General features: G+C 41.4%; 2 protein-coding genes across 4 annotated transcripts in view; one reads left to right on the top strand and one right to left on the bottom strand.

Moving 5' to 3' along the window:
- LOC143958932 (synapse-associated protein 1-like) overlaps positions 1–5,095 on the top strand; it is a 28,429-nt gene extending 23,334 nt beyond the window's left edge. The window contains exons 7-9 of the mRNA XM_077467920.1: positions 713–771; positions 1,090–1,234; positions 4,385–5,095. Of these exons, the coding sequence (XP_077324046.1) occupies positions 713–771; positions 1,090–1,234; positions 4,385–4,512 (332 nt within the window). The 3' untranslated portion in view covers positions 4,513–5,095. The remainder of the gene's footprint in view (positions 1–712; positions 772–1,089; positions 1,235–4,384) is intronic.
- An 11,066-nt stretch (positions 5,096–16,161) lies between these two features.
- LOC143958930 (ras GTPase-activating protein 4-like) overlaps positions 16,162–25,666 on the bottom strand; it is a 238,831-nt gene continuing 229,326 nt past the window's right edge. For 2 of the 3 annotated variants that reach the window (XM_077467917.1, XM_077467918.1), the window contains exons 19-21: positions 24,644–24,764; positions 20,523–20,581; positions 16,162–18,099 (exon numbers count right to left, since the gene is read on the bottom strand). In XM_077467917.1, coding sequence (XP_077324043.1) covers positions 17,969–18,099; positions 20,523–20,581; positions 24,644–24,764 — 311 coding nt within the window. In that variant the 3' untranslated portion in view covers positions 16,162–17,968. The remainder of the gene's footprint in view (positions 18,100–20,522; positions 20,582–24,643; positions 24,765–25,666) is intronic. The other variant, XR_013270146.1, reaches the window with a different exon arrangement.

The raw sequence follows: 25,666 nt of genomic DNA, 5'->3' as shown, positions 1-25,666 counted from the left end.
CCTTTTGACCATGGACGATTTAAGTACAGTTGGGACTTCTGGAGTTTCCAGTGATGGAAAGTATCTTTGCAGTAGAGCAGTGGTCTCCAAACTGTGGCGGGGGGCCAGATGCAGCCCTTTGCTTTTATCTGGCCCTTTTGAACACGTTTCCTCCAGCGAGCACCATTCCTCCCACTGACACCATTGATGGGGCACTATTCCTCCCACTCATATCAAAAATGAAGCACTATTCCTCCGTCTAAAATTAAGGATGGAGCATTTTACTCCCACTGATGTTTTGGAGCATTTCTACTCCCGCTGGTCACAGTCCGGCCCCCCTAAAGCCCGATGGACAGTAAACGGCCCTTTGTTTAGAAATTTTGGAGGCTTCTACTGTAGCATTGGAAAATAATGGAAGGTAGGGGACTAGAACCCTGAGTTGACTTATGGGAGCTGGGGTAGTTGGCAAATTGGAGCTGCATTCACTGTAACATGTTGATTGGAAAAGCTGGCACACAAAGTGGGGAGTTTTGTAGACTGGTATCTAATGGTGCTGGGCAGTCAGAAACCCAGCTCTGCTGAGGTGACGATATGAAATCAATAGTTCATTGCTGCTTAAAACACAGGAAGGACACAATGAGTGTCAAAACAAAATGTAAGGGCCTGTGTGTTCAAATAATCTGTTTCTTACTGTCAAATACTGTATAGTGATTATCCTTCTGCTCTTGTTTAGAAACTGTCAGACCAAAGACTCCACCTGTTGCCATTAAAAATCAAATGAAAACTCAGGAGGTAACTCATTTTCTACTTTGTTAATCATTATGAAATACCATGCCATCATTCAAAACCTCATTCAAAATGATTCACTCAGGCTGCAATGTTTTAGCCAGTGGTTAGAAAACTGAAGCCATCATTTGCTATTACAATCATTTATTTATTTGCTAATCTTGGTACAAATGGTTTGAGAATTTATTGTACAATCTAGTAATCGCGGTTTTATCAGCTTTATCCTCAGCTTGTACTTATTTTGTTACTGCACAAGTACACAATTTTTCATGGAATTCCAAAGATCTGTTTCTTCCCCCAATGTCATAACTTTCCCTTTCCCAGGAAGAAGAGGAGATTTCTACCAGCCCAGAAGTATCTGAATTTGTGAGTGAAGCATTTGATTCCTGTGACATAAACCAAGAAGACCTACGGAAAGAAATGGAACAGCTTGTGCTGGACAAAAAGGATGAGCTTGACACACCAGAAGGTAATCGCCTGAATGTGTTTATTGTTTTGGCATTAGATGGGAATATGTTATTTATTTATTTTTTGACACTTTGCCAATGTGTTAGTCTTGCTGATTTCATTCTGCCCTAAATCGGTTAAATTATTTCGATATGCTTTTGCCACTGCAAGGTGTTTGCTTTTATTGTAGAAACCCAACACCGGCAACCTGCTTGAAGAAAGGTTAAATAAATAAAATATACTTTGCGCAAATAAATGAATGGTATGACACAATACACACCATTATTTTATTTAACAAGCCTCCACATTTTATCATTAACTGCTTCAGCCCCGGAAAATTTGGCTGCTTAATGACCAGGCCATTTTTGGTGATTCAGCCCTACATCGATTTAACTGACAATTTTACGTCTTCTTCTTTTTTTTTTTTTTTTCACTCAAATAGAGCTTTCTTTTGGTGGTATTTGATCGCCTCTGCAGTTTTTATTTTTGCACTATGAACAAAAGTGCAACAACTTTGAACAAAAACACTATCTCTTACTTTTTGCTATAATAAATATCCCACAGTTTAGGCCGATATGTATTCTACATATTTTTGGTAAAAAAATCACAATAAGCGTATATTGGTTTGCGTAAAAGTTATAGCGTCTACAAAATAGGGGATAGATTTATGGCATTTTTATTATTCTTCCTTTTTTTTTTATTGGGACTGCGACATTATGGTGGACACATCAGACACTTTTGACACATTTTTGAAACCATTGACCATTATACAGCGATCAGTGCTATAAAAATGCACTGATTACTGTGTAAATGTCACTGGCAAGGAAGGAGTTAACACTAGGGGGCAATCCCTAGTGTGTGTTCTAACTGTGGGGGGATGGGACTGACTAGGAAGAGACAGATCGGTGTTCATACTTGGTATGAACACACGATCTGTCTCCTCTCCCCTGAAACACACAGATTCCGGTTCTCACTCTGTCACGAGCAATTGCGGGAGCCCAGCGGTCATTGCGTCCGCTCGACACATGCTGCAGGCGGGCGCGTGCCCCTAGTGGCCAAAAGACGAACAGACGTAACATAGCGTTTTTTCGCCCAGCCGTTCTGCTGCAGTAAAACTGCGGTGGATGGTCGGCAAGAGGTTAAATAAAAATGAGTCCTGAGCTTCAGACAAGTGACCAGACTAAAAAGTCATCAGTATACTGCAGGCAGGATGAAGCATCTCCCTCAGCGTTCAACCTGCTACATCATAACTTTAAAGCGGACCTCCAGGCTCCTTCAAAGTACAAATACAGTAGCTGCTGACTTTGAATATTGGGACATTTACCTGTCCACAAATCCAGTGGTTTCTTTACCCAAACCAACTTTTCAATCTGCTCTTGTGTGCTGCCGCCACCACCTGGGCTAAGGGAAACCAACAGTAACACCTTGCATCTTCACAGCTGTTTCCCTATTGTGCATGTGTAAATCACACTGTACTTTGTTAATAGCCCGGTAGCAGGGGAAGGAGGAGGAGGGGCCGAACTTGTGTCAAAATCAGGTACCCACCCCACCCGGAAAGGTGCCAAATGTGGCAGCGGAGAGGGGGGGGGGGGGGCAAAATAACTAAATATAGCCACAATGATAAAGTTGCTGTCCTGGTTAAAGTAGACCTGCCATTCTGTTTGTTTTAGTGTTGAAAATATTTTTATTGGTGCTTTTCAAGAAAAACAGTAAACATGAGATAAATGTATGCAAAGAACAGTAACAGAAATACAGTTACGGGAGGCCAGCCAATGACTATCGTCCACAGCTGGTCCCCGTCAGTAAGCTTTGAGAATTGGGAAGAGAACCTATTCTCTGGTCCACGAGGTCATGCCAATGAGAGATGCTCATGGGTTACTACATGAGGTAATTTGTAATGAATAACATAAAGGAGACAGAAAAAGAGAGAAGAGAGGAAAGAGAAGAACAAAACAAAGAAGGAACAAGGTGGTAGGGGGGTGAACAGAACAGTAGGGAGGAAAGAGAGTAGAGGGAGGGGGAGAGGGTTATGCACAGGGGGGTAGGGTAAAAGGGAGCCCAGAGTGTCCCTATGTGTCCGAGATTTTGTTCAACAAAGTATCAGAGGAGGAGAAGCGGAGCCAGATCGACCATTGGGTTATAAATTTGGTGTATGTGTCATTGTCCAATGCCAGCATCTCCTCCATTCTCATGGTGTCATTCATAATTGATACCCACCGTGACAATGGGGGAGTATTCTTTCTCTCTCAATAAGCGGGTATCAGTTGCCTAGCAGAGGACATAAAGAAACGAAGCAATCTTTGCCTCTGCGACTTTATAGACCCGGGCAGTATGGAGAGCAGTGCAATTTTCGGAGAGATAGGAACTGGTCTATCAACTATAAGATTATAACATTCGAAAACCTGCGTCCAGAAGGGGCAGATCCTCTCACAGTCCCAACAGACATGCATATATGTTCCGACTGAGGTTTCACAACGCCAGCAAGTGGCTGGTACAGACGGGAAGATTTTTTGCAAAGTTGCAGGGTCCCTGTACCATCTGGACAGGAGCTTGTAGTTCTTTTCTTTAGAGTAGCAGGAGATGGTTGACTTATGCGTGAAATAAAAAGATTTTTGCCATTCCGGCACAGAGATGTCTTCACCCAGGTCCGCAGTCCACATTCTAGTGTAGTGCGGGAGTTGATCTTGTGCTAAAGTCTGTAGTAGGTTATATAAGGAGGAAAGGAGGTGTTTGGGAATTTCTTGAAGCGAACATAGTTCCTCAAAGCTGGTATGCTTGCAATGTATTTGAGAGGAGGAGTGTAGGTGTTTGGTAAATGTGGACATATGTAAGGCTGTGAGCCAGTCTCCAGGGCCTGCTGGAGGGACCGGAGTCCCCTCCGATGAGTGTACAAATGTGTGAGGTTGTGGCCACTCAGTGCATTTAAAGGACCCTAGGGAGGCTGCCCCTATACCTTGTGGGAGAGCGGGATGGTCAAAAAGGGACGTCAGGGGGCCTGGGTCAGAGGAGCCATTCTGTTTGTTTTAAACATATGTTACATACAATCTTTTACAGTAAGCTGACCTCTTTCATGTGTACATCTAAAATTATCCTTCATTTTACAACTAACTTTTGCGGGCTTTATTTTAAATCCTTTATAATTTTGAATTATTTATTGGTTTCTGAATTTCAGAGGAGTCAGAAGACTGGATCCAGGAATTACAACAAGTGGTTCAAGAATACGAAGTAGTCTCTGGCTCCGACAAGATGAAGGATGAGAACTGGGACAAAGAGATAGAGGAACTCCTCCAGGAGGATTAATTGCACTCACTCTAAATACAGCCTGGACTAAAAAAAAAAATCTTTTCTTTTGTGTAACATTACTACAGTCATTCCAGCACAAAGGCAGAATGGCGTTTACTTGCTCAAGTGACCTTGTCAACATCATTTTTTTTTTTTTTTCTTTCCTGATCATCACCAAATGTAGGAGCTCAAGGAATATGGTTGATGAACTTGCTGTCACTTGGAGGTGCATGGACCTATGAGATGCTTTCTCTGTTATGGTTTTATACTGTATTTTTTTCATAAGGAATAATTTCATGATGTAACAAACTAAAGTGATTTAAACTGTATGTATGGTATATGGGTTTATAAGTTATTCAATATTTTTCTTTTTTCTCATCATAATATATTCAAGACTAGTTCTGTAGAAAAATAAATGACACACAAAATCTAATCGATCTCTTGCACCCCTGGCCCAGGTGCCAAACATCTGTTTTGCTACTTTATGGTAATGAATTGTCTTATGCAGTTTTCTTTCACATTTAACATTTCAGAGTATAATTGCTTGGCCTTACACAATTTGTTGGTTAAGTTATGACAGTAAAGTTTTACATAATTTTAATATTAGTAGCGTCCTTCCTTTTTCAAACTTGGTATTCATTTGATTTTGACCACTTGACCTAAGCAGTAATTGTAGCATTTGCTGGCTTCCCTATTGGAAGACTCCAAAATATGATGGCAGGGTAACATTATTTACATTTTAATGGCCATGGTTTAAATGGCAAATACAAGGACAGACATTTCAAAACCCTGCTTCCTCTATGCCTGTTGCAAATGTACAAACCAGCACCAAACATGTTCTTGGAATACAGGGATACCTAGGTTCACAAACTTAATTAGTGAAACGACTCTGGTTGCGAACTGAGGAAAAATTTCCCATAGGGTTCAATGTAAATCGGGTTAATCCGTTCTGAACTTTTTTTTTTTTTGTTTTATATATAAAATTATGAAATGTATGTACAGTACAAAAAAAGATTTTATACATATATTACATATGGTCTTTTACAGTAAGCTGTCCTCTTTCATGTGTACATCTAAAAACAAAAAACTACAGCTCCTCTTTAATCCTTGTTTGAAACAATCCCAAATCCCAATTTAAACTACTAATCTAGGTGTCAAAAAACAGCACTATACACGTTACAAGGTCATCTGAGGGCATAACTTTGTAGAATTCATATGAACTTTTTCCATGATTCTCAATCAAGTAAGCCCACCCTCATGGTAGTAAGGGGGCAGAAACCCCTATCTGAGTGGACTGGTTCACTCCTCTTTTCAAAATGAACAGGGAAGATGACCGTGGCTCGTGTTTGTGAACCGAAGTGGAGTTCACGTACCAAAGCAAATTTTTTGTTAACTGTTTTGTTCACAAACCGAGTTGTGAACAGAGATATCAATGTATATTCTTGTTTCTCTAGTATCAGGTGTAGATTAGCTGTGTACAGATCTCTCTTTAGCCTCAAGGGGTGCTACAGGTTATGCAAGTTGAAAGACCACATTTCTATTCTGCTCCTACACTGTCCAGACAGACTGGAATCGTGGAGGTAACTAAGGGGTTGATTTACTAAAACTGCAGAGTGCAAAATCGTGTGCAGCTCTACATAGAAACCAATTGTCTTCCAGGTGCAGTGTTTTTTTTTAATTTATTTATTTTTTTGTCAAAGCTTAAGGCCTCATGCACACTGGACGTTAAAATGACATTCTAAAAACGCCAGTAGCTTTGCAGTGAGTTTTTTTTAACATTTTTGCAATAGCGTTTATTTGCGTTTTTTTTTTTTTTGTTTTTTTTTTTTTGTGTTTTTCCATGTTGGCTTTTTTTTTTTGTTTTTTCAATGGATCTTATTACATTTCTCGCACGATTCTCCCATCATTGATTAGGAAATCGTTTTTCAAAAAATTTCCAACATGTCCGATTACTCAAATTTGATTGCCGCACGAAAATTGTCTGTTGCTCCAGCCCACTAATGGTGCGAAATTTGTACGAGCATTCTTAGATATGATTTTCGAAAGAAAATTCTTTCGAAATTTGAACCGTGTATGGCCGGCATAACTGCAGTAAAGAAAAGTCAGACCACTGACCTTTCTGTTTTTAATTCTATCTGACAGGGCTGTGTAGATCTCAGGACTTTTTAAACAGAATGACCAATCTTATATCCCATATATTAAAATCTCTTATATGTATTTAAATGTTTTCCCAGAGTTATACACTACAAAAGGCAACATATTTATTTTCTGTTTCTATACTGATCTTGAGCCTTTTTTTCTTTTTGGTAATGTATTGCAATTTTTTCACCTGTAAAATCTGTTTAAAAAAAACATAATCATGTTGCTGTTCCTAGTGAAGTTCTGAATCTCACCTGATCCTTGCTGAGGCTTTAGCTACGGTACCTTTTATTCTATTTGTATGTTTGCTTGTAATGTTTTACATGCTGTAATTCCTGCTTCAGTATTGTAGTACAGCAACTGCTTCCCTTATTACAGGTAAGGTCAGAGACCCATAAAGATAATTGTATACAAAAGCTGTTTCTATTTAATGATTGTAGCTCAGTATGTGTTCATCTGTTTTAATACACTACAGCCAGGGCATGACATAATAAGTTATATATGGATAAGAGCATTGTCAGAAATGACAATTGTCAGGGTAAAATCTTCAGATGACTAGCGGGCTGGTGCCATCAGCGTGTGATGTGGCTGCTTATTATATCTTCTCATGGCAGGCCTGACGGAGGCATCCACTTTAGGCACTGTGGCGTTGTTGAATTCTACCAGTGTCTGCAGGACTGAGCTATCAGTTTGGATACAAGACCCAAGCTGTTATTTACAAATGACAGCTACTATTGTAGAATTTATTCATAAATTACTGTTGTTTGTAACTAAAAGAAAATACATTTTTTAAAGGCCAATTCCACTTTATACCAAAAAATAATCGCACCCACGTTCCTTTAAATAAAATGTGCGTTAAAGCGTAGTTCCGCCCAAAAGTGTGGAAGCTCCGCTTTTCAGCCCTCCCTCCAGTGCCACGTTTGGCGGCCTTTTGGGGGGGGCGACTGGTACCTTCCAAGAGATTGCGGTGGTTTTCCTTAGTATGAATGGTGGCAGCAGCACCCGAGAGCCAGTGGAAACATTGCTGGATTCCAGCACAGCTAAGTGTCCTAATATTAAAAGTCAGCAGCTACAGTATGTGTAGAACCCTTCTTTAATTATTTTGTTTGCATTGGAGCCTGCAAGGTGTTGCCACCTCAATTAATGGATTGCAAGGACAACAATCAGGCTCCTGCAGACTATTTCTCTAGCCAGGTCCATACTAACCTTTGATTATGGGTCTAAAGAAAGTATCCACGGACTTTAACCCCCCCTAGCGGTAATCCCGAGTCTGGCTCGGGTTAGGAATTTACTGATAGGATCGGTAACCTCGAGCCAGACTCGAGATCGCTTTGCTCGATGCAGGGGAGGACACAGGGAGACTTACTTACCTTGTCCCCTGGATCCAGCGATGTCCTCCGCGCTGTGTGATCGAGCTGTCCTCCACTCGATTCACAGTGCCGAATGCCGCCGAGCTCCGTTCCCTGCGACGTTACGGCGCACAGGAGCGGAGAACGGCGGCAAATTCAAAAAAGTAAAAGTACACAAAACACACACAGCACTGTATAATCTTACAGATTACAGTACTGTATTACAAAATTACACACCCCCTTTGTCCCTAGTGGTCTGTGCAGTGCCCTGCATGCACTTTTATATTATAAATACTGTTTTTTTTCTGCCTGGAATTTGGAGATTGTCCATAGCAACCAAAAAGTGTCTCTTTTTCAGTGGTTTAGGATTTGATTACATTATTGAATATTTTTTATTCTTTATTATATTATAAACTTTATCATACCCGGGATGTCTGCTAGACTCTGGTTTGAACAGATTTAAGAGAGTTATTCCTAAGAATTACAGGACTACAATATAAGACGCCAAATTTCCATGCAAAAATAATTGTACCGCTTTCAGCACCTAAATCCAGACTGAATCATACCGCCAGGGAGGTTAATGCAGTGATTGTTACACTTGTGGTTCAGTGAAATCTTCTGCAGTAGAAGATGGGACTCGCAGTCATTTCATTCACAGATTCTGTGAATGATGTGGCTGTGCAGGCAAAGTCATTCAAAATTGTGCATAATTCAAAAATAAGATGCTTAAATGAGAAGAGTCTCCCTAAACCCCCCCTCCCAAAATTATTATTTTTTTTTTCACATAAGAGGGACAAGTGGTTTTTGTGGGGGGGGGGGGGGGGGGGGCGCGGTTGGGGCAGTGTGCAGACTGATCATGTTCCATCCTCAATATGTAACCTGAACAGAGAGGTAAAATTTATTTTGTGTGTGGTGGTGGTTTTTTTTTTTTTTTGTATTCTTGTATGTAATTATTTTAACCACTTCAGCTCCGGACCAATAAACACCTTAAGGACCAGAGGTCTTTTTGCAATTTCGCACTGCGCTGCTTTAACTGGTAATTGCGCGGTCATGCAATATTGCACCCAAACGAAATTTGCATCCTTTTCTTCCCACAAATAGAGCTTTCTTTTGATGGTATTTGATTGCCTCTGCGATTTTTTTTTTTTTTGCGATATAAATGGAAAAAGAGCGAAAATTTTGAAAAAAAAAGATATTTTCTTCTTTTTGTTATAAGAAAAATCGAATAAACTAAATTTTAGTCATACATTGAGGGCAAAATTTATTCAGCCACATGTCTTTAGTAAAAAAAAAATGTCAATAAGCGTATATTTTTTGGTTTGCACAAAAGTTATAGCGTCTACAAACTAGAGTACATTTTCTGGAATTTACACAGCTTTTAATTTATGACTGCCGATCTCATTTCTTGAGGTGCTAAAATGGCAGGGCAGTACAAATCCCCCCCCAAATGACCCCATTTTGGAAAGTAGACACCCCAAGGAAATTGCTGATGGGTATGTTGAGCCCATTGAATATTTATTTTTCTTGTCCTAAGGGATTGAATAATGACAAAAAAAAATAAAAAATTTTTTTTACAAAAAGTTGTCACTAAATGATATATTGCTCACACATGCCATGGTTATATGTGGAATTGTACCCCAAAATATATTCTGCTACTTCTCCCGAGTATGGGGATACCACATGTGTGGGACTTTTTGGGAGTCTAGTCGCGCACGGCACCCCGAAAACCAATCACCACCTTCAGGATTTCTAAGGGTGCAAATTTTTGATTTAACTCCTCACTACCTATCACAGTTTCGAAGGCCATAAAATGCCAAAATAGCACAAAACCCCCCAAAATGACCCCATTTTGGAAAGTAGACACCCCAAGCTATTTACTGAGAGGCATGTTGAGTCCATGGAATATTTTATATTTTGCCACAAGTTGCGGGAATATTACAAACTTTTTTTTTTTTGCACCAAGTTGTCACTAAATGATATATTTGCTCACACATGCTATGGGCATATGTGAAATGACACCCCAAAATAAATTCTGCTGCTTCTCCCGAGTACGGGGATACCACATGTGGGGGACTTTTTGGGAGCCTAGCCACGTACGGGACCCCGAAAACCAAGCACTGCCTTCCGGATTTGAATATAAAATGCTACCAAAAAACCTGTTAGCGATGGCAGGGATCAGGCCTGACTCTGCGATCGCTGCAGTTATGTGTTTAGTGTTTTGTAAGTGACAGTGATCGATCGATACTGCACTTGGGTGGGCTGGGCAGAGGGGCAAAACGCAGGTGCTAGCAGGTATTTGGGCTGATCCCGCTAACAATGCGTTTTTTTGGAACCCTAAACTGCTGGGGACGCTAGTATAGATCTGATCAGATCAGATATTGATCTGTTCAGATTCTATACCACTACGGGAGGTGTATGCTTTGCGTGTGGGTGTTAGCGGTACTGGCACTAACCTAGCGCTGCCTGGGGCGACGCAGACCCTGACCCTAAAACCTAATTGATATCACCCGCCGGGTGATCAGGGGGTTAAACCTTTATTGGGTAATAAATGGTGGGTGCCCTGATGCTATAAAAAACAAACTAACCAGAGTCACCCGTAACACTTATACGGTGATCAGTGGTGAAAGGGTTAACTAGGGGCAATCAGGGGGTTCAAATTTTTATTAGGTAGTATATGGGGGTCTCTGGCACTATATAAAAACCTGACGGGGAACCTAAATAACTAACTGGCTAACCAGCGTCACCAGTGACACTTATACTGTGATCGCTGGTGAAAGGGGGTGAAAGGGTTAACTAGCAGCAATCAGGGGTTTAAAACCATTATTGGGTAGTATATCGGGGTACCTAGCGCTATAAAAACCTGGCGGTGAACCTAAAAAAATAACTAGCTACCTAGCGACACTAGCGACACTGATGCAGCGTTCAGAAAAATTATCGCTTAGTGGCACTGGCAAAAGGGGGTGAAAGGGTTAACTAGCGGAAATCAGGGGGTTAAAACCATTATTGGGTAGTATATCGGGGTACCTAGCGCTATAAAAACCTGGCGGTGAACCTAAAAAAATAACTAGCTACCTAGCGACTGTAGCGACACTAATGCAGCGATCAGAAAAACGATCGCTTAGTGACACTGGCAAAAGGGGGTGAAAGGGTTAACTAGCGGCAATCAGGGGGTTAAAACCATTATTGGGTAGTATATCGGGGTACCTAGCGATATAAAAACCTGGCGGTGAACCTAAAAAAATAACTAGCTACCTAGCGACACATGCAGCGATCAGAAAAATGATCGCTTAGTGATACTGGCAAAAGGGGGTGAAAGGGTTAACTCTAGGGGCAATCAGGGGGTTAAATCTTTATTGGGGGGTGATAGGGGGCTACCCTGGACCTAACACTAACTGTCCTGACAGTTTTTACTGTCACAACTGACACTGAATGCATTGATCAGTAAAGAAATGATCAATGCAATCAGTGACACTGTGACTGGGGGGGGAGGGGGGGCGGGGGGTGATCGGGGGGGGGTTTGTGTGCCTGTGTGTACCTACATGTCAGTGTAGTGTTGGTGCACACTTACTATTAGTCTTCTCCTCGTAGTCCGGTCAAAAAGACCGCCCCGAGGAGAATGACATCACTTCCTCCTTCCTGTGTAAACAATACATAGTGGGAGGAAGCTTCTCATTGGCCAGGAGCGATCCAAAACCAACGGCCATCCCCTCATCACGGAGCGCTCCTGGAGCGAACCGGACCGCCGTAACCAGCGGGAGGGGGTCCGATCGGACCCCCCCACCCGCTGGAAGGCAATCACGTACATCTACGTGATTGTGCCTGCCTGTGCCATTGTGTTGACGTACATTGGCAATACGGCGGTCCTGAAGTGGTTAAAACTGCATGCATTTGTGTTGATGCTGCCAAATTACTAATGTCAAAAACATGATTCTGTTTCTAGATCTAGTTTTCTATAAACTTACAATTTTAGTTAACCCTTATTTTTATGAACTCCTTCACTCTCTCCCATTACTTCTAATAGAGTGGAGAAAAAAAAGGAAAACCATGCCAGACCTTAGACTGACAAGTGCCCACATTGTAAAATGCAGGCGCCAGGGAACTAATAACTGCTAAGATGCAGGAGTTGCATGTGTGAATGTAATGTTCTGGAAGATTCTCTGTCCAAAAAACAAACGCTAAGGCATGTTTGACTACTGATACACCGAGGGCCTTTATAACATAAGTTTCTTGACGTTAAAACTAAAGCCTTATTCACGCTAGGCACATTATAGCGTTTGCCCATGTGAGGCCTACAGTATGTATATAAGGATGTACAGATGTTCTGTGCATCTTTGTGCAGTGTGTCCAACCCTACTTGAATGAGACTGCCTGCACAGGGATGCATGAAAACTTCTGTGCATCCTTGTGCAGGTAAACGCAGACCTGGAACAAGCATAAGCTATAGTACGCCTTAAGTGAACAAGGCTTTATTGAACCATTTGCTCCACTGTTAAAGCATAGATCTGGGTGATATCCATGGTATGTGTTTCCTTGTCAGAAATGCCAGTGTAGATATGGCTTTCTTAGTAAATTTTGATTCTTAGAGTTAACAGGAATGGCTGCAGTTGAGCACCGTAATATTCCTCTATTAAGAGTTTTACTCCAGAATGCATGCAGTTAGAATGGTATTAAAGGCCAAGGTCCCCCCCCCCCCCCAAATTCCAGCTTCTCTATATACCATGTACCTCTGTTGCAGAAAGGAAAAGGCTTTCTCTATATTCTAGGGCAGGTATTACCTCAGCTTCCAGTTTATTCTCCATTACTTCCTGCTACCCATCCCTTAGAACAGTGATTACAAACCCCAGATGTTTTGGAGTTACATTTCCCATGATGCTCATGTACTCTGTGGTATAGTTGCGCATCATGGGAAACGTAGTTCCAAAACATCTGGAGTGCTAAGGTTCACTATCACTGCCTTAGGACATAAACTTTTCGAAGGAAGTACTTAAGCAGCTGATCTTATTAACACACACCCTGACCTGCCTTCCCCTTCACAGAGATTGCTCCTTCCCATCTCTATAGTTACATGCAGACATTGTCAGTGAGCACCGTTCTCCCAGAATTCACAGCCAGGGTCTTCCTCTGCTAATCAATCGTTGTGTACCTTACCTTCTTCACACACAGATCGTTCATTTGGCAGAGTGTGCCGAAGCTAAGTGATCACATAGCCTATGTGCAGCAGAACTCTAGTATTGAAAACAGAAGCGTGTCCCCGGAAGTCTAAATTTCACTATACAATCTTCTTTAGATCTGCCATCAACTATGTAGTGCAAGGGCCTCTCTGTGATTCAGTAAGGCAGTGCATGAAGGGATATGAAGTTTCCTGGATTGTCACATGATGCCACAGGAAGTGATGGGCTCAGAATGCATTTTTTAACAAGAGGTGCAGATTCATATCTGCCATGGACTAGGTAAGTGAGAGATATGCACATTCGGATGGCTTAAGCAGAAAAGACATTAGAAAAGGCTTCTATTTATTATGAAGAGTGAAATTGTGCCTGAAAAGGTGAACTTGGCTTAAAACCCAAATACAAAAATTTAATATATGGCTTACCAATTCTTAGATGTGGTGGATATATTTGTTTTCTTTTTTTTTTCCCCCCCCCCCTTTATTTTTACATTCATGTTTACATTCCTTGTAATAGGAATTAAAATGATTATTTAAAAAAAATGTAAAGGGAAAGTGTAAAAATATAAAACAAAAAAAAGTTTTAATGTGCCCCTGTTCCTGGGTGCTCGCACTCAAATCACACCGTGCCCACATATGTAAACGCGGTTCAAACCACACATGTGAGGTATTGCCGCGTACATTAAAGTGAGGGCAACAATTTTAGCCCAAAGCGGTACAATTATTTTGCATGGAAATTTGCCGTTTTATATTGTAGTCCTGTAATTCTTAGGAATAACTCTCTTAAATCTGTTCAAACCAGAGTCTAGCAGACATCCCGGGTATGATAAAGTTTATAATATAATAAATAATAATACAAATTATTCAATAATGTAATCAAATCCTAAAACACTGAAAAAGGGACACTTTCTGGTTGCTATGGACAATCTCCAAATTCCAGGCAGAAAAAACAGTATTTATAATATAAAAGTGCATGCTGGGCGCTGCACAGACCACTAGGGACAAAGGGTGTGTGTATTTTTTTATACAGTACTGTAATCTGTAAGATTACAGTACTGTGTGTGTTTTGTGTACTTTTACTTTTTTGCAATTGGCGCCGATCTCCGCTCCCGTGCACCGTAACGTCACAGGGAACGGAGCTCGGCTGCACTCGGGCACTGTGTGAATCGAGCGGAGGACGGCTCGATCACACAGCGTGGAGGACATCGCAGGATCCAGGGGACAAGGTAAGTAACTTCTCCGTGTCCTCCCTGTATCCAGGTTACCACTTGTGGAACTAAAATCCCAACCCAAGCCAGACTCAGGATCACCGTTGGGAGGTTAATAGGGTTCTAAAGTTCACACAAAGTTTAGGTCTGTTCGCAGGTTCTGGTGCGAACCGAACCGGGGGGGGGGGGGGTGTTCGGTTCATCCTTAATCCAGATGAACAGGATATTTTCCTCTCCAGCAGGGGCAAATGGAGTCATGTGGGCATTAAAGTAAATCTCTCTTAAGCAAGCCATAAATGAATCAATCCACTACAAGTGGAAGAAAACAAAATTGCTGTTTCCCCCATCAACACAGGCAGGGTTGATGTTGGAATATCTCCCGCCATGCTATTGTGTTCTGCTGCCGGGGAGGGGGAGCATGTGACTGGCAGAGGTACCTTGTAAAAATAAAGGGAAATGCTAAAAAAAGACAGTTATTGCAGCCACCACATCTAAGAACATTTTGGGGGTTTGGATATGCTGTTTGATGAGATATCAGCCATACAGGAAGTGTATTGCTTAAGTGAGTCAGCTAGCTGGTCATTATAAATTATTCACAGTATATAGAATCAAGATTTATAAAGCATCGATAAGCTCAATTTAATTTTTTTACACTACTTTCTCAAAATCTTTGGAAAGCCTGTACATTTCCATTTCCATTATTGCCTTTTTAAACTGTTTAATCAACCAGGGTGTGTTTTAGATGAATGGTTATATAAGAAACACAAAGCAGAAAAACAGGTTAGGTATGCATAAATAAGCAAGGGATGGATTGAAAGCCAAAATATGTTTAATGTTCATATATACAATTTACATGGAGGCTGTTTAAAATAATATAAAATAAAAATAAAAAACAGAACTTTACTCTCCAGTGTGTGGCAGTACCCATCCAGTGGTGTCTTATCTACCATACTTAAAAATGGAACCAGTCTGATAGTTCTTAGATGCGCTGTCAAGTTTGCAAAAACAAATCTTTAACGTTATAAAGGATTGTTTCCCAAACGTTTGTCAGTCATGTATCACCATCCCAACCTTTACATCCTATACCCTTATGTAACATTGATTTAGCTGTCTCCAAATCTGTCTCCCTTTGGGTTAGAGTACATGCGCCTCAGAATCAGGAGCAGAATGCTTTCAGGGATAAAAGTAATGCATGGTAAAAACAGCAAATGTAAACACTGCTTAATATGATTCAGTTCAAATTAATGCATTGCAAACACCCATATGCACTTAACCTGGCCATTTACTGTACGAGTTTTGGCCACTTTCTGAAGAATCTGCCGAAACTTGCTCAGTGGGTGATCCTGTTGCTCGTCTCTTGGCCGGCATCCCTTGTTTAAAAAAAAAAATCAAAGACGCCGGCAGGAAATTATTGTCCAAAAAGTGCCTGCATCCAAAGTCAAAATGTTAACGTTACAGCGGAGGTTTGTTCGTCCACACTGAACAGTGTGAATGGAATCATTTATTATTATCCATCTATGGCCAGCTTAAGCCTTTGCCTTTCGGGCATAGAAGGGGCAATGAAAGATGTTGCAGGCAAGTGTAAGCACCTATAAGTAAATGTACTCTTATACTTGTTAACATCTCATATAATTTAGTGATAGTCCCTTTAAAGCAGTGGTCATCAGCCCTGCCCTCAGGGCCCAGTAACAGGCCAAGTTTTATGTATTACCTTGGGGAAATGCAGACTAGAAGACTGCAATCACTGAGCAGTAAATGATATCACCTGTCATGTATTTCAGTTATCTTGCAAACCTGGCCTGTTAGTGGACCATGAGGACCACTGCTTTAAAAGACCCAGCTCAACTGGCCAAATTTAGATTCATGTATGGGCAGGCTGGTTGTACACAAGTTGATCTATTGACAGTCAGTTTTTTTATTTACTTTATTTAAGTAATTATTGTATGGATAAAATAATGTACAAAACATAAAGTTCTTATATTCATGTTAAATATAAGTAAAACATGTACATAGCCTTGCTTATAATTTTTTTCATTCATTCTTGATTTTCAGAAACATAGAAACCCTGTTCTTCTGAACAAGAGAGCAGTTTTTTGTTATCTCATAATGAAAATTTTTACATAATAAAAAAACACATAGAACCCTAATAAGTATATAACCCTAATAAGTATACATATATATTTTTTACTTTCAATTTGAATTTGATTTATAAATAAAAATTACCATCTGCTTTAAATATGTTTTTGGTTAAATATGTTATTACTTTCAGGTCACCATACATGTGACAGCATATGGTGCTGTTTGGTAATAATACATCTGTAGCACAGGTACATTAAACATTGCCCTCTGTTTATTCAAGAAAGCAATTCAAAGAACTATACTAATGTGGTGATAGCCATTACAACCAATCTGATTAAGCTGGTTATAGATGGTTCAAATCTCCCTGCTGAACTGGCCCAGATTTGAACCATCTATGGGCAGGCTGAATGTACCCAAGTTGATCCATCTTTCGACTTGGGTACAAACCAGCATGTCTGATTTTTGGCATGTGATTATTGACAGCAACTATAGCCGCTAGCAATAATCAGTGTGTTCTCCCAGCAGAGACGATACAATAGCTCCACAGGAAGGGATTACCCCCACCAACACTGACTGTGTCGATGAAGGAATTGAGCGTTTTTCTGTGAGAAAATCGCACCATCTATGGCCTGCCTTAGATGAGTACTTTGATATCAGGGAAATGTGGATGCTATGGGTTACTTAAATCTATGTAAATACCACAGTGCAGGGCTGGAAAATTTCAGCCAGAGAGGCAAATACTGCCTGTTTCCCTTCCAAGCAGGTTGAGACCAGTAATATCCTGACTGGTAACAACCCCTGTGTATTGATTACATTTTAATGGCTCACTATCAAAGTTGAAAAGGCTACTACTAACATATACATACACATTTTGGCTTCTAATGCCCACTTATTCTGTTCTGAGCCTGCCATAATATAGAGTAGCAACACCGCCGTGAATGAGGAGGAAGTAGAAGAAAGATGATAGTTACCCACTCTGGTTTCCAACTTGACCAGGCAATGACCATATCCACAGGGCAGGCAATTGCCCACCAGCCAACAGCAGGATTATTGATCAGAGAAAACTTATTTTGATTGTCATTTTCCTCCTAAAAATATGCAGCACCTTCAGCTTCTGATCCTGCAAGTTTCTGGAGCACTCTGTAGTGCTCAAAAGAATTGTTGTCATAAGCGCAGCTGGGCAAGCCTGCAGCCAAAGGACTCGTATAATGAGCCTAATGTCATTATACCTTGAGCAGTCTGGTTGATGCATCCAGGACTTATCTGAATAAATATTCAATGCAACTGCTTATGTGCTGTTGGGATATATTGATTCAAACATAATTAATGTTTTTAATTTAGCTTACTTGGCAAACAATATAAAGCTGGCAGTGCCCTGAGTCAACTCAGATCTCAATAGAGATAGGCTCAGAGCAGGAAGATTCAACTGTTCCCTTTCTCTCGGTTACACCTTTTGACTCTCTGTGGAGATCAGCCATAAAAAAAATGCCATCACCACTGCAGTTCCTCCTTACATTTTACAGTGATGCTATTTACAATTCCAACAGGTATTTCTTCTCTTGATCTGCTATACTTGGAAAGTCAGATAAAAAGGAATCATGGGCAGCTTCAAGATCTTGCAGTGTCTGGAAAAGCTGTGTAACGCTGTCTGTCTTTGCAGGATCTAAAAGATAAACACAATTTGTAGGAATTATCATGAGGTAATTTTTTTTTTTTCAAGACTTTTTAAAAGTGACAACTGGGTTAGGTGTTCACATAAATACACACTGTAACTGTAAAAGTTATCATTCAAGGCATGCCTTGACTAACTATTTTGGGAAACAGTTAAATCTGTGGTGTTTCCATTAGGGCGATTGACCCCTCTGTACTGGTGATCACTGTCACCTAGAAAGTGAGAGGAAATATTTAAAGCTGTCCCCAGAACATGAGGTAAGAGGATATCTTCAAATAGAGACACCTGTTTTTGGGACAACTGTCTAAAGGGCTTCTCTGGGACAGGAAGTGGAAGGAAATTTTGCCAATGGTACACACAATGCAAATAATCCCACAGGGTTTTGAACTCTTTTCTGCTCTATCCAAAATTGAAATAAGTTTTGACTATATACAATGCTTAGCATAAATTAGTATACCCCAACAGATTTGTCAGAAAACCTTTACTTTGCTTTCAGAATCAACATTTTTCTACAATATACAATATACTACAAAATACTCCCACAAATGCAGGTCATTGATTGCAACCAAGATTTGTTAATTTGCACACACTAAAAAGTATTTTTCCTAACAAATTAATTCAAGACCATGTTGCAAAAATGAATACACCCCAATGAAATCTTAGCAGCAAAGCTAAATTTTAGACAAATGTATCTACAGGTGAGTCTATTTCTTAAACAGGTGTCCAGCAGACAGTTGATTATAAAAGGGTGTCACTTAAAGAAAACCCCTTCCCATTTCATGCTGTCAGCAATGGCACCGCATGGAAGAAAAATGTCACAAGGCCTGAGAAAGAAAATAATTTCTTTACACAAGAAATGTGAAGGCTACAAGAAGACCAGCAAAGCTTTACTTATCAGTCAGAATACTGTAGCAAAAATGTAACAAAGATGACATCCAGGCTGTCCACGGAAGTTAACACCTCGACAGGAGCATCCTGATGAGAAGGGTTGAAGAAAATGACCATGCAAGTTCACTGCAGTTAGCTAAAGAAGTAGAAAACCAAACTGGGATGATTGATTCCCATGACACAATATGGCGTAGACACTGCAGAGGAATGGCATGGGTGTCATCCACGAAGGAAGCCTCTCTCAAAGCCTATGTACAAAAAAGACTGCCTAGAATTTGCCAGGGCCCATGCTGAAAAAGAAGACTACTGGGACTCTGTACTCTGGAGTGATAAGACCAAGATAAAAGTTTTTGGAACTGATGGCTTCAAAACTGTGTGGTGTCACAAAGGTGAAATGTACAAAGAAAAATGCATGGTGCCTACAGTGAAACATGGTGGTAGCAGTGCCCCTCTGTGGGGCTTTTTGGGTACTGCTCATGTCAGGGAGCTGCATTTCATTGATGGCATCATGAATTCACAGATGTACTGCTCTATATTGAAAGAGAAGATGCTACCAACACTTCGTGCCCTTGGTTGTTGTGCACTTTTCCAACATGAAAATGATCTAAAACACACATCTAAGGCCACTGTTGCATTTCTGAAGAACAGGGTGAACAGGATTCAGTGGCCAAGTATGTCTCCTGATCTGAACCCAATCAAACACCTATGAGGAATTCTGAAGAGACAAGTTGAGCATTACTCTCTATACAGCATCCAGGCTATAAAAGAGGTCGTTCTTGAAGAATGGAAAAACATAGATGTTGCAATATGTTGCCAACTCTTTTATTCCATGCCTAGAAGACTTTGTGCCGTCCTTACAAATCATGGAGGTCATAAAAAAACACTAGATGTAGTAATTTTTGTTGTGGTGTGTGATATCATTTTTGCATCAACTAATTTGAGTAAAATGTGAAGATTTTGTTATATTGTTAAACATGCATTCGTGTAAGGAAACTAAAAATATATTCTAGAAAACTCAGTTTTGTCATGTGTTCATTGAGATATTGATTAAAATCTTACTTTTCAAAAGGGGTGTACTCATTTACGTATAGCACTGTATACACTTTAAGAATAATGACCGGCAGACACTGGCACTTGCACATTATTGTAAAGCCCACCAACTCCCAAAAGAAAAGAATGATCCTTCATCCCATAGGGCTTGGTTCACATTATTGCGGCTCTGAGAGATGTATTTGCACGGGCATGGCAGCCAATTAATTTGAATGTGCTGCTGTGCCTGTGATTTATGCAGGAAAAAGGTTCCTGCACCATTTTTAGAAACGCAGCAGCAAGGAAAATTATGCGATTTTCCTGGCGGTTCCTGTATTGTTGGTCAACATTTGTGTGACTGTGTGTATGCAAGACAAGTTGGAACCAACATCCTTAGAACAAAAATCCATGGTTTTGTTGTCGGAAAGTCCGATCGTGTGTACGGGGCATAATCGATGCATAATACTATAAGTTTACACGGTACCTGAAAAACTTACCTGAACTGGAATGAGATTTGCCTGTATAATCACATTCTGTCAGCTCCACATATTTCTCCCTATACATGCAAAACATGATATTATGTAAAGCATATTCAGTAGAAAGTTATACATTAAAGTAGAATGCTATCCTCAACCTAACTAGGTTTAAAAATCCCTCCCAACACCTACGCTGACTAACATGTAAAGAAAAGATGTTTATACTTACCTATTCTCCGGCTGTGCTTGACACTGGCTGGGAATGCCTGGCAGCAATGACGTCACTCATAGACTCCCATGTCCCAACTGTTGTCAGCGCTCTCTCCTCTTCTCTGCACCCACTGCTGGCTAACATAGGGTAGCCAAATTACATGACCAGACCGTGGTTATTTACACTGGTATTTACCTAAAATGGGAACAATTTATCTAAAATAGGGCCAAAGGCCTAATTGAATAATGATTACTTTAATACATCTGGGTTGATTTACTAAAGCTGAAGCGTGCAAAACCCTGCTCTCTCTCTCCTCTCTTTCAAGCAAGGAAGACTGTCAGCCATCTTTTATCTGTGCACAGGTACCTTATATGCGTTTTCATGTATGACTACTTGAATTATCTAATTATAATTTGGTTTACAAGTGTGGTCATGACAATACATGTAACAGGTACATAACATTGTCCTTGTAATCCCACAGGAAGTGAAGGGGAGAACCTAACTAAGGCCTCAAGCACACTGGGCACTTAGACCCGGTGCATGATATGCTGGCGTTTTGTTGTGAGCAGAAGGCACAGGTGCACCGTCCAGCCCCACTGCCGGCAGCCTGTAAAACCCTATGAGAGACTGAAAGCGACTGCTGGATGGGGCTGAACAGTGAACCAAGTCGTGCTAATGGTTATGGCACTATACACTCGGATGAATTCACAGGGATGACTGCCAAAATGTCGGGATCTCATGCACCAGGGCTAAACATCCTGTCTGCATGAGGCCTACGGTTCCTAACCCTTCCTTGATCTGAAGACCAGCCCCTCTTGAGGCCAGAGTGAGTGTATTTTCTTCAGCTCTGCTGCTTTCTGTTAATTTAGAAGCTTTTTGTGAGGCCAGATTCTGAAAGCCTACAAGTCTTTCCAGTTAGCCAACTAGAGCAGGTTTGCTTGGTTCATAAAGTATACTGATGTTCTCTCTGCGACAGCCCTGAATTCTTGAAAATTTCTACTGTCAGCTAAGAAACACTAATTTTCCAGCTCATTAAGTATACTGGTATTCAATCTGTGATGGTTCTACAGTTGGCAGTGTCTACCTGTCTGTGCCCAGTTTGGAAGACAATTTACTTTCAGTTCAGGTCTAGGGATTTCTTGTAGAGTGACTGGGCCAGAGCTGTGGCAGCATTCCTGTCCCTGGAGTACCTAGCAGGCCTAAGCTGTGTTGGGGTTTTGTTTTCTGTGGAGCCATTTGTGGCCACAAAAGCAGCAGGGGCAGACCATCCATGAAGGGCATTCCCTTTCAGGACACCGGAAGTATAGATTCCAATGGGGGGGGGGGGGGGGGTCAGTGTTTTTTTGAAGCACCAGATTAGAGCCAGAGGCTCTAATAGGCTTCAAAATAGGATGGGCTCTTGCAGCGCAGAGAATGCAAACCGAGCCTGCCCAAGTGTGTTTAATAGCGAATAAATTGGCTGAAAAGACAGGTGATCCTATTGGATGTCTAGGAGGAGGGGAGAAGACACACGGCGGAAGCAAGGAGGAGAGGACACAAGAGCCACTGCCCACTGCCCACCACCTAGATGGGATAAGTGCCGGACCGACCATCAGAGAGCAAGTGGGCGGGGAGGTTGAGGTGCCGCCAGGGTGGGGATTGTTTGCCGTGCCCTCCCTCCCAAAAAAAAAACAAAAAAACACTAGCCGCCACTGAGAAGCAGTTGTAACTTACTGACCAAGGAGTTAAAATTAAACCTTTACTTTTAGGCTTGATTTACAGTTTTGTGTGATTCACTTGCAAGCCACATTGGGGGAGCCCTCCTTTTAATTTTCTACTAGGGCTAAACAAGGGAAAAGTTAACACTTGTATTTGTCTTAGACAGCCGGATTCTGTTTAGGCTGAGCTGACTAATTTTCCTGCCTCCACCTTCTTCTAGCTCTAAAGGGGAGGGAATGTAAAGATGTGTTCATGCACACAAGAAACAATGCTGTAATGCATGAACACAATGGCCATTTTTCTTTTTGAAAGTCTCTTCCAGCACACAACTCAGCAGCTCTCCTATGCAGCCAGTACATGCTACAGCCAGTGCATAGTGGCCTCCTCTGTAAAAACCCGTAACCCGTATGCATGATTTGAAAATCGGATGGAAAAATTCATACGACGAGCTGTTTGCCGATATTCGGATCATTAGTACAGTGCTTTCGACAGCCAATTTGGCTTTTTCATCAGACAAAACCTGGATGTGCAGACTATAAAATTTTTGGCGGATGTGAACTCAACCTCCGATTTTCGTTTCATTAGTGCAGTTTTCGTATGAAAAAAAATGTAAGAGCTAGGCTACATAAAGAATACATACAAAACTATTCAACACATTACGTCACTTCTGATGTTGTATTTTGTTGTATGAAAATTTTTGTATTGTGAGCTACCTCTTCACTTTTTACACGAGACTAGCATGCCACAAAAAATGGACGTTCAGTTGTCCCAAAATCTAAGCATGTGTACAAGGCTTAAGCCAGCGTCTGGGACATGGCAGGCACAGGCCTAGAGGTTACTGCACTTCGCCTACTTGGGTTAATCAGCCAACCTCCATGTTCCCTCTAACAAACTTTAAGGTCTGCTGGTCTGATGTTACAGAGGAGGGGCTGCCCTACTGCTACAGGAATCCCACAAATATGGTCCTCCCAAATGAAATATATGTCTCTCCATTGCCTGGCTGATTACTTCTAGATAGACAGATTGCCTCTTTGATATTTCAGAACAACCTAAAATAGGTATTCTAGCTCCAGATCCACAATTTATAGGTGGTTTCAACAGGTTGCTGTGTAGGCTTGTGAGTTGTAAGATGTGTCTTTTCTCATTTAAGCACACTTCACAAGTGCAGTGAGTGGTTATGTTTTTTTCATCACCAGACCTCTGTATCTCAGATATGCAAGCCTGCAACCTAGTCTTCTATACACATTGTCTAAAGTCTTTCGGTCAATTCCTCTGCTTCGGCAGATGCTAGTTTAGGTAGAAAGATCCCTAAAGTGGCTGTTTAACGCGTAATCAGGAAACAGAACGAGGCTGCACACACCGCTTCAGGCAAAAAATGGACAAACCTGGGTCAAGGTGCTAATCCCGGCTCATCACCGTAGGCAATATCAAGAAGAGAAGCAAAGATTGATCGCACACTTGAATCAAAAAGATGCTGTAGAAATTTCTTTATTGTCATGAGCCAGATTGCAATTGCATTGATGATCAGTTGATGTGAACAAGCACGGTTATTTTATGTGAAAGCCGTCAACTGAAATGCTCAGATTACAAGCTATTTAAAGGTGTATATCAAATCAAACACCTTATGCCCCGTACACATGACCGGTTTTCCCGTCGTAATAAACGCCGAAGATTTTTCCGATGGATTTCTGACGGAATTCTGCTGAAACTGTATTGCGTACACACGATCACACCAAAGTCTGATCGTCAAGAACGCAGTGACGTACAACACGTATGACGGGACTAGAAAAAGGAAGTTCAGTAGCCAATAGCTTCCGTCTCGTACTTGCTTAAGAGCATGTGTCGTTTTTGGTCCGTCGGAACAGCATACAGACGAGCGGTTTTCCCAATAGGAATTGGTTCAGTCGGAAGTCCATTGAGGAACTCCACTCATATGTTATTGTTTTTTCTTTTTGAACTGTTAGCTACTACTACTAGTAGGTTGTGAGGGGTTAAAGCCTCAAAGGGTGCTGGCCTTCAGTTTGTGTGTTTAGTATCCATTTAGTCAGCAATATAACCCTAGGTTTCTTAATTACCTTCAGGCTGTGTCCCTCAACAAACTTCAAGAAAAGGATTTTATGGGGAGTACAAAAATCCTATTATGTGATTCTATGCTCATTATGAATTACACTACCCTTCTGAACTTTTCAACATATATTAGGACAGATGTATATAAGTTTTTGACCCCTCTTACTTCATCTGTTCTCTCACTCCAGTGAGGTGTTTGAAGATGAGCTGAGCTTCTAGATCGGGATTCAATAGATCATTCCATTCCTGTAATGTGACTTCATGTCGTGTTTTGTCACAGCCAGCACCTGAATTACATAAAGATCACATATAAAACAAACAGATCAGTAGATTGTACTAAATCATGTATTAACTTCTAATTTACCCTAAATATTTGGCATTTTACCAAAAGAAGAGGCACCGTTAAAATTGATACCATTGGAACATAATGAAAGTATGCTGTATGCAGGGCTGAAACTAGGGGGGGCTTAGGCAGGGGGGATATGTGCCCTGGACGCCAACTTCAGAGGGGCATCGCCTGTCCTGGGAGCCAAATTGATAGAAGACTGTTAGCACTTGCCAGCTGCCAGCCAGCTTACACTAGCAGGGAATGGGATATGGCTATGGCGGCCGCCAGCCGGTTGTATCTGTCACAGTCAGACAGACTCACTGACCGTGGATCTGAGTGCTGCAGGCTGCACCTGAAGAGAGCCGCTGAGCTGGGCAGGCGGCTGTGCAATGTGACAGAGTTGAGCCCCAGAGCCCGCACCGCACTGATGATCGCAGGGCAAGAACTGGGATCCAGACCTGCTGGCTGCAACACAGGGGAGCGAGTGAGAATCAGCTCGGTACGGGCGACTCTCTCACTGTTTCAAATCAGGTACTGGTCTCAGTCTGCGGCACTATTTTCTACTATTGTTATTTGTTTTCCGGTGTACTGCAAGGAAGGGGGGGTGCCTATGAGATCGCCGGACACCCGTGCCATCTCCCCCGCCGGCTGCAGCTTGTCGCGTCACTGTAACAGAGCCAGGCAGCTTTCCCTAGGCTGCTCTTCGGCTCTGTTTTGTCTTAGGAGCCTGGGAGGAAGAACATGTCCTGCCCGCCAGGAGTTGCGCTGTGTTTGAGGTCTGTGTTTGCAGGATGGGAGGGAAACAGAAGGATTTGTGTTTCCGTTTGTACAGCTAGGGGGATTGGGTTTATACTGAGAGGG

The sequence above is a fragment of the Lithobates pipiens genome, unplaced genomic scaffold, assembly GCF_037356315.1.
Source record: "Lithobates pipiens isolate NorthernLeopardFrog02 unplaced genomic scaffold, aLitPip1_a1.2 Scaffold_65, whole genome shotgun sequence".
NCBI lineage: Eukaryota > Metazoa > Chordata > Amphibia > Anura > Ranidae > Lithobates > Lithobates pipiens.
Note: the sequence above shows the minus strand (reverse complement) of the source record. Positions and strands in the feature narration are given on the sequence as shown.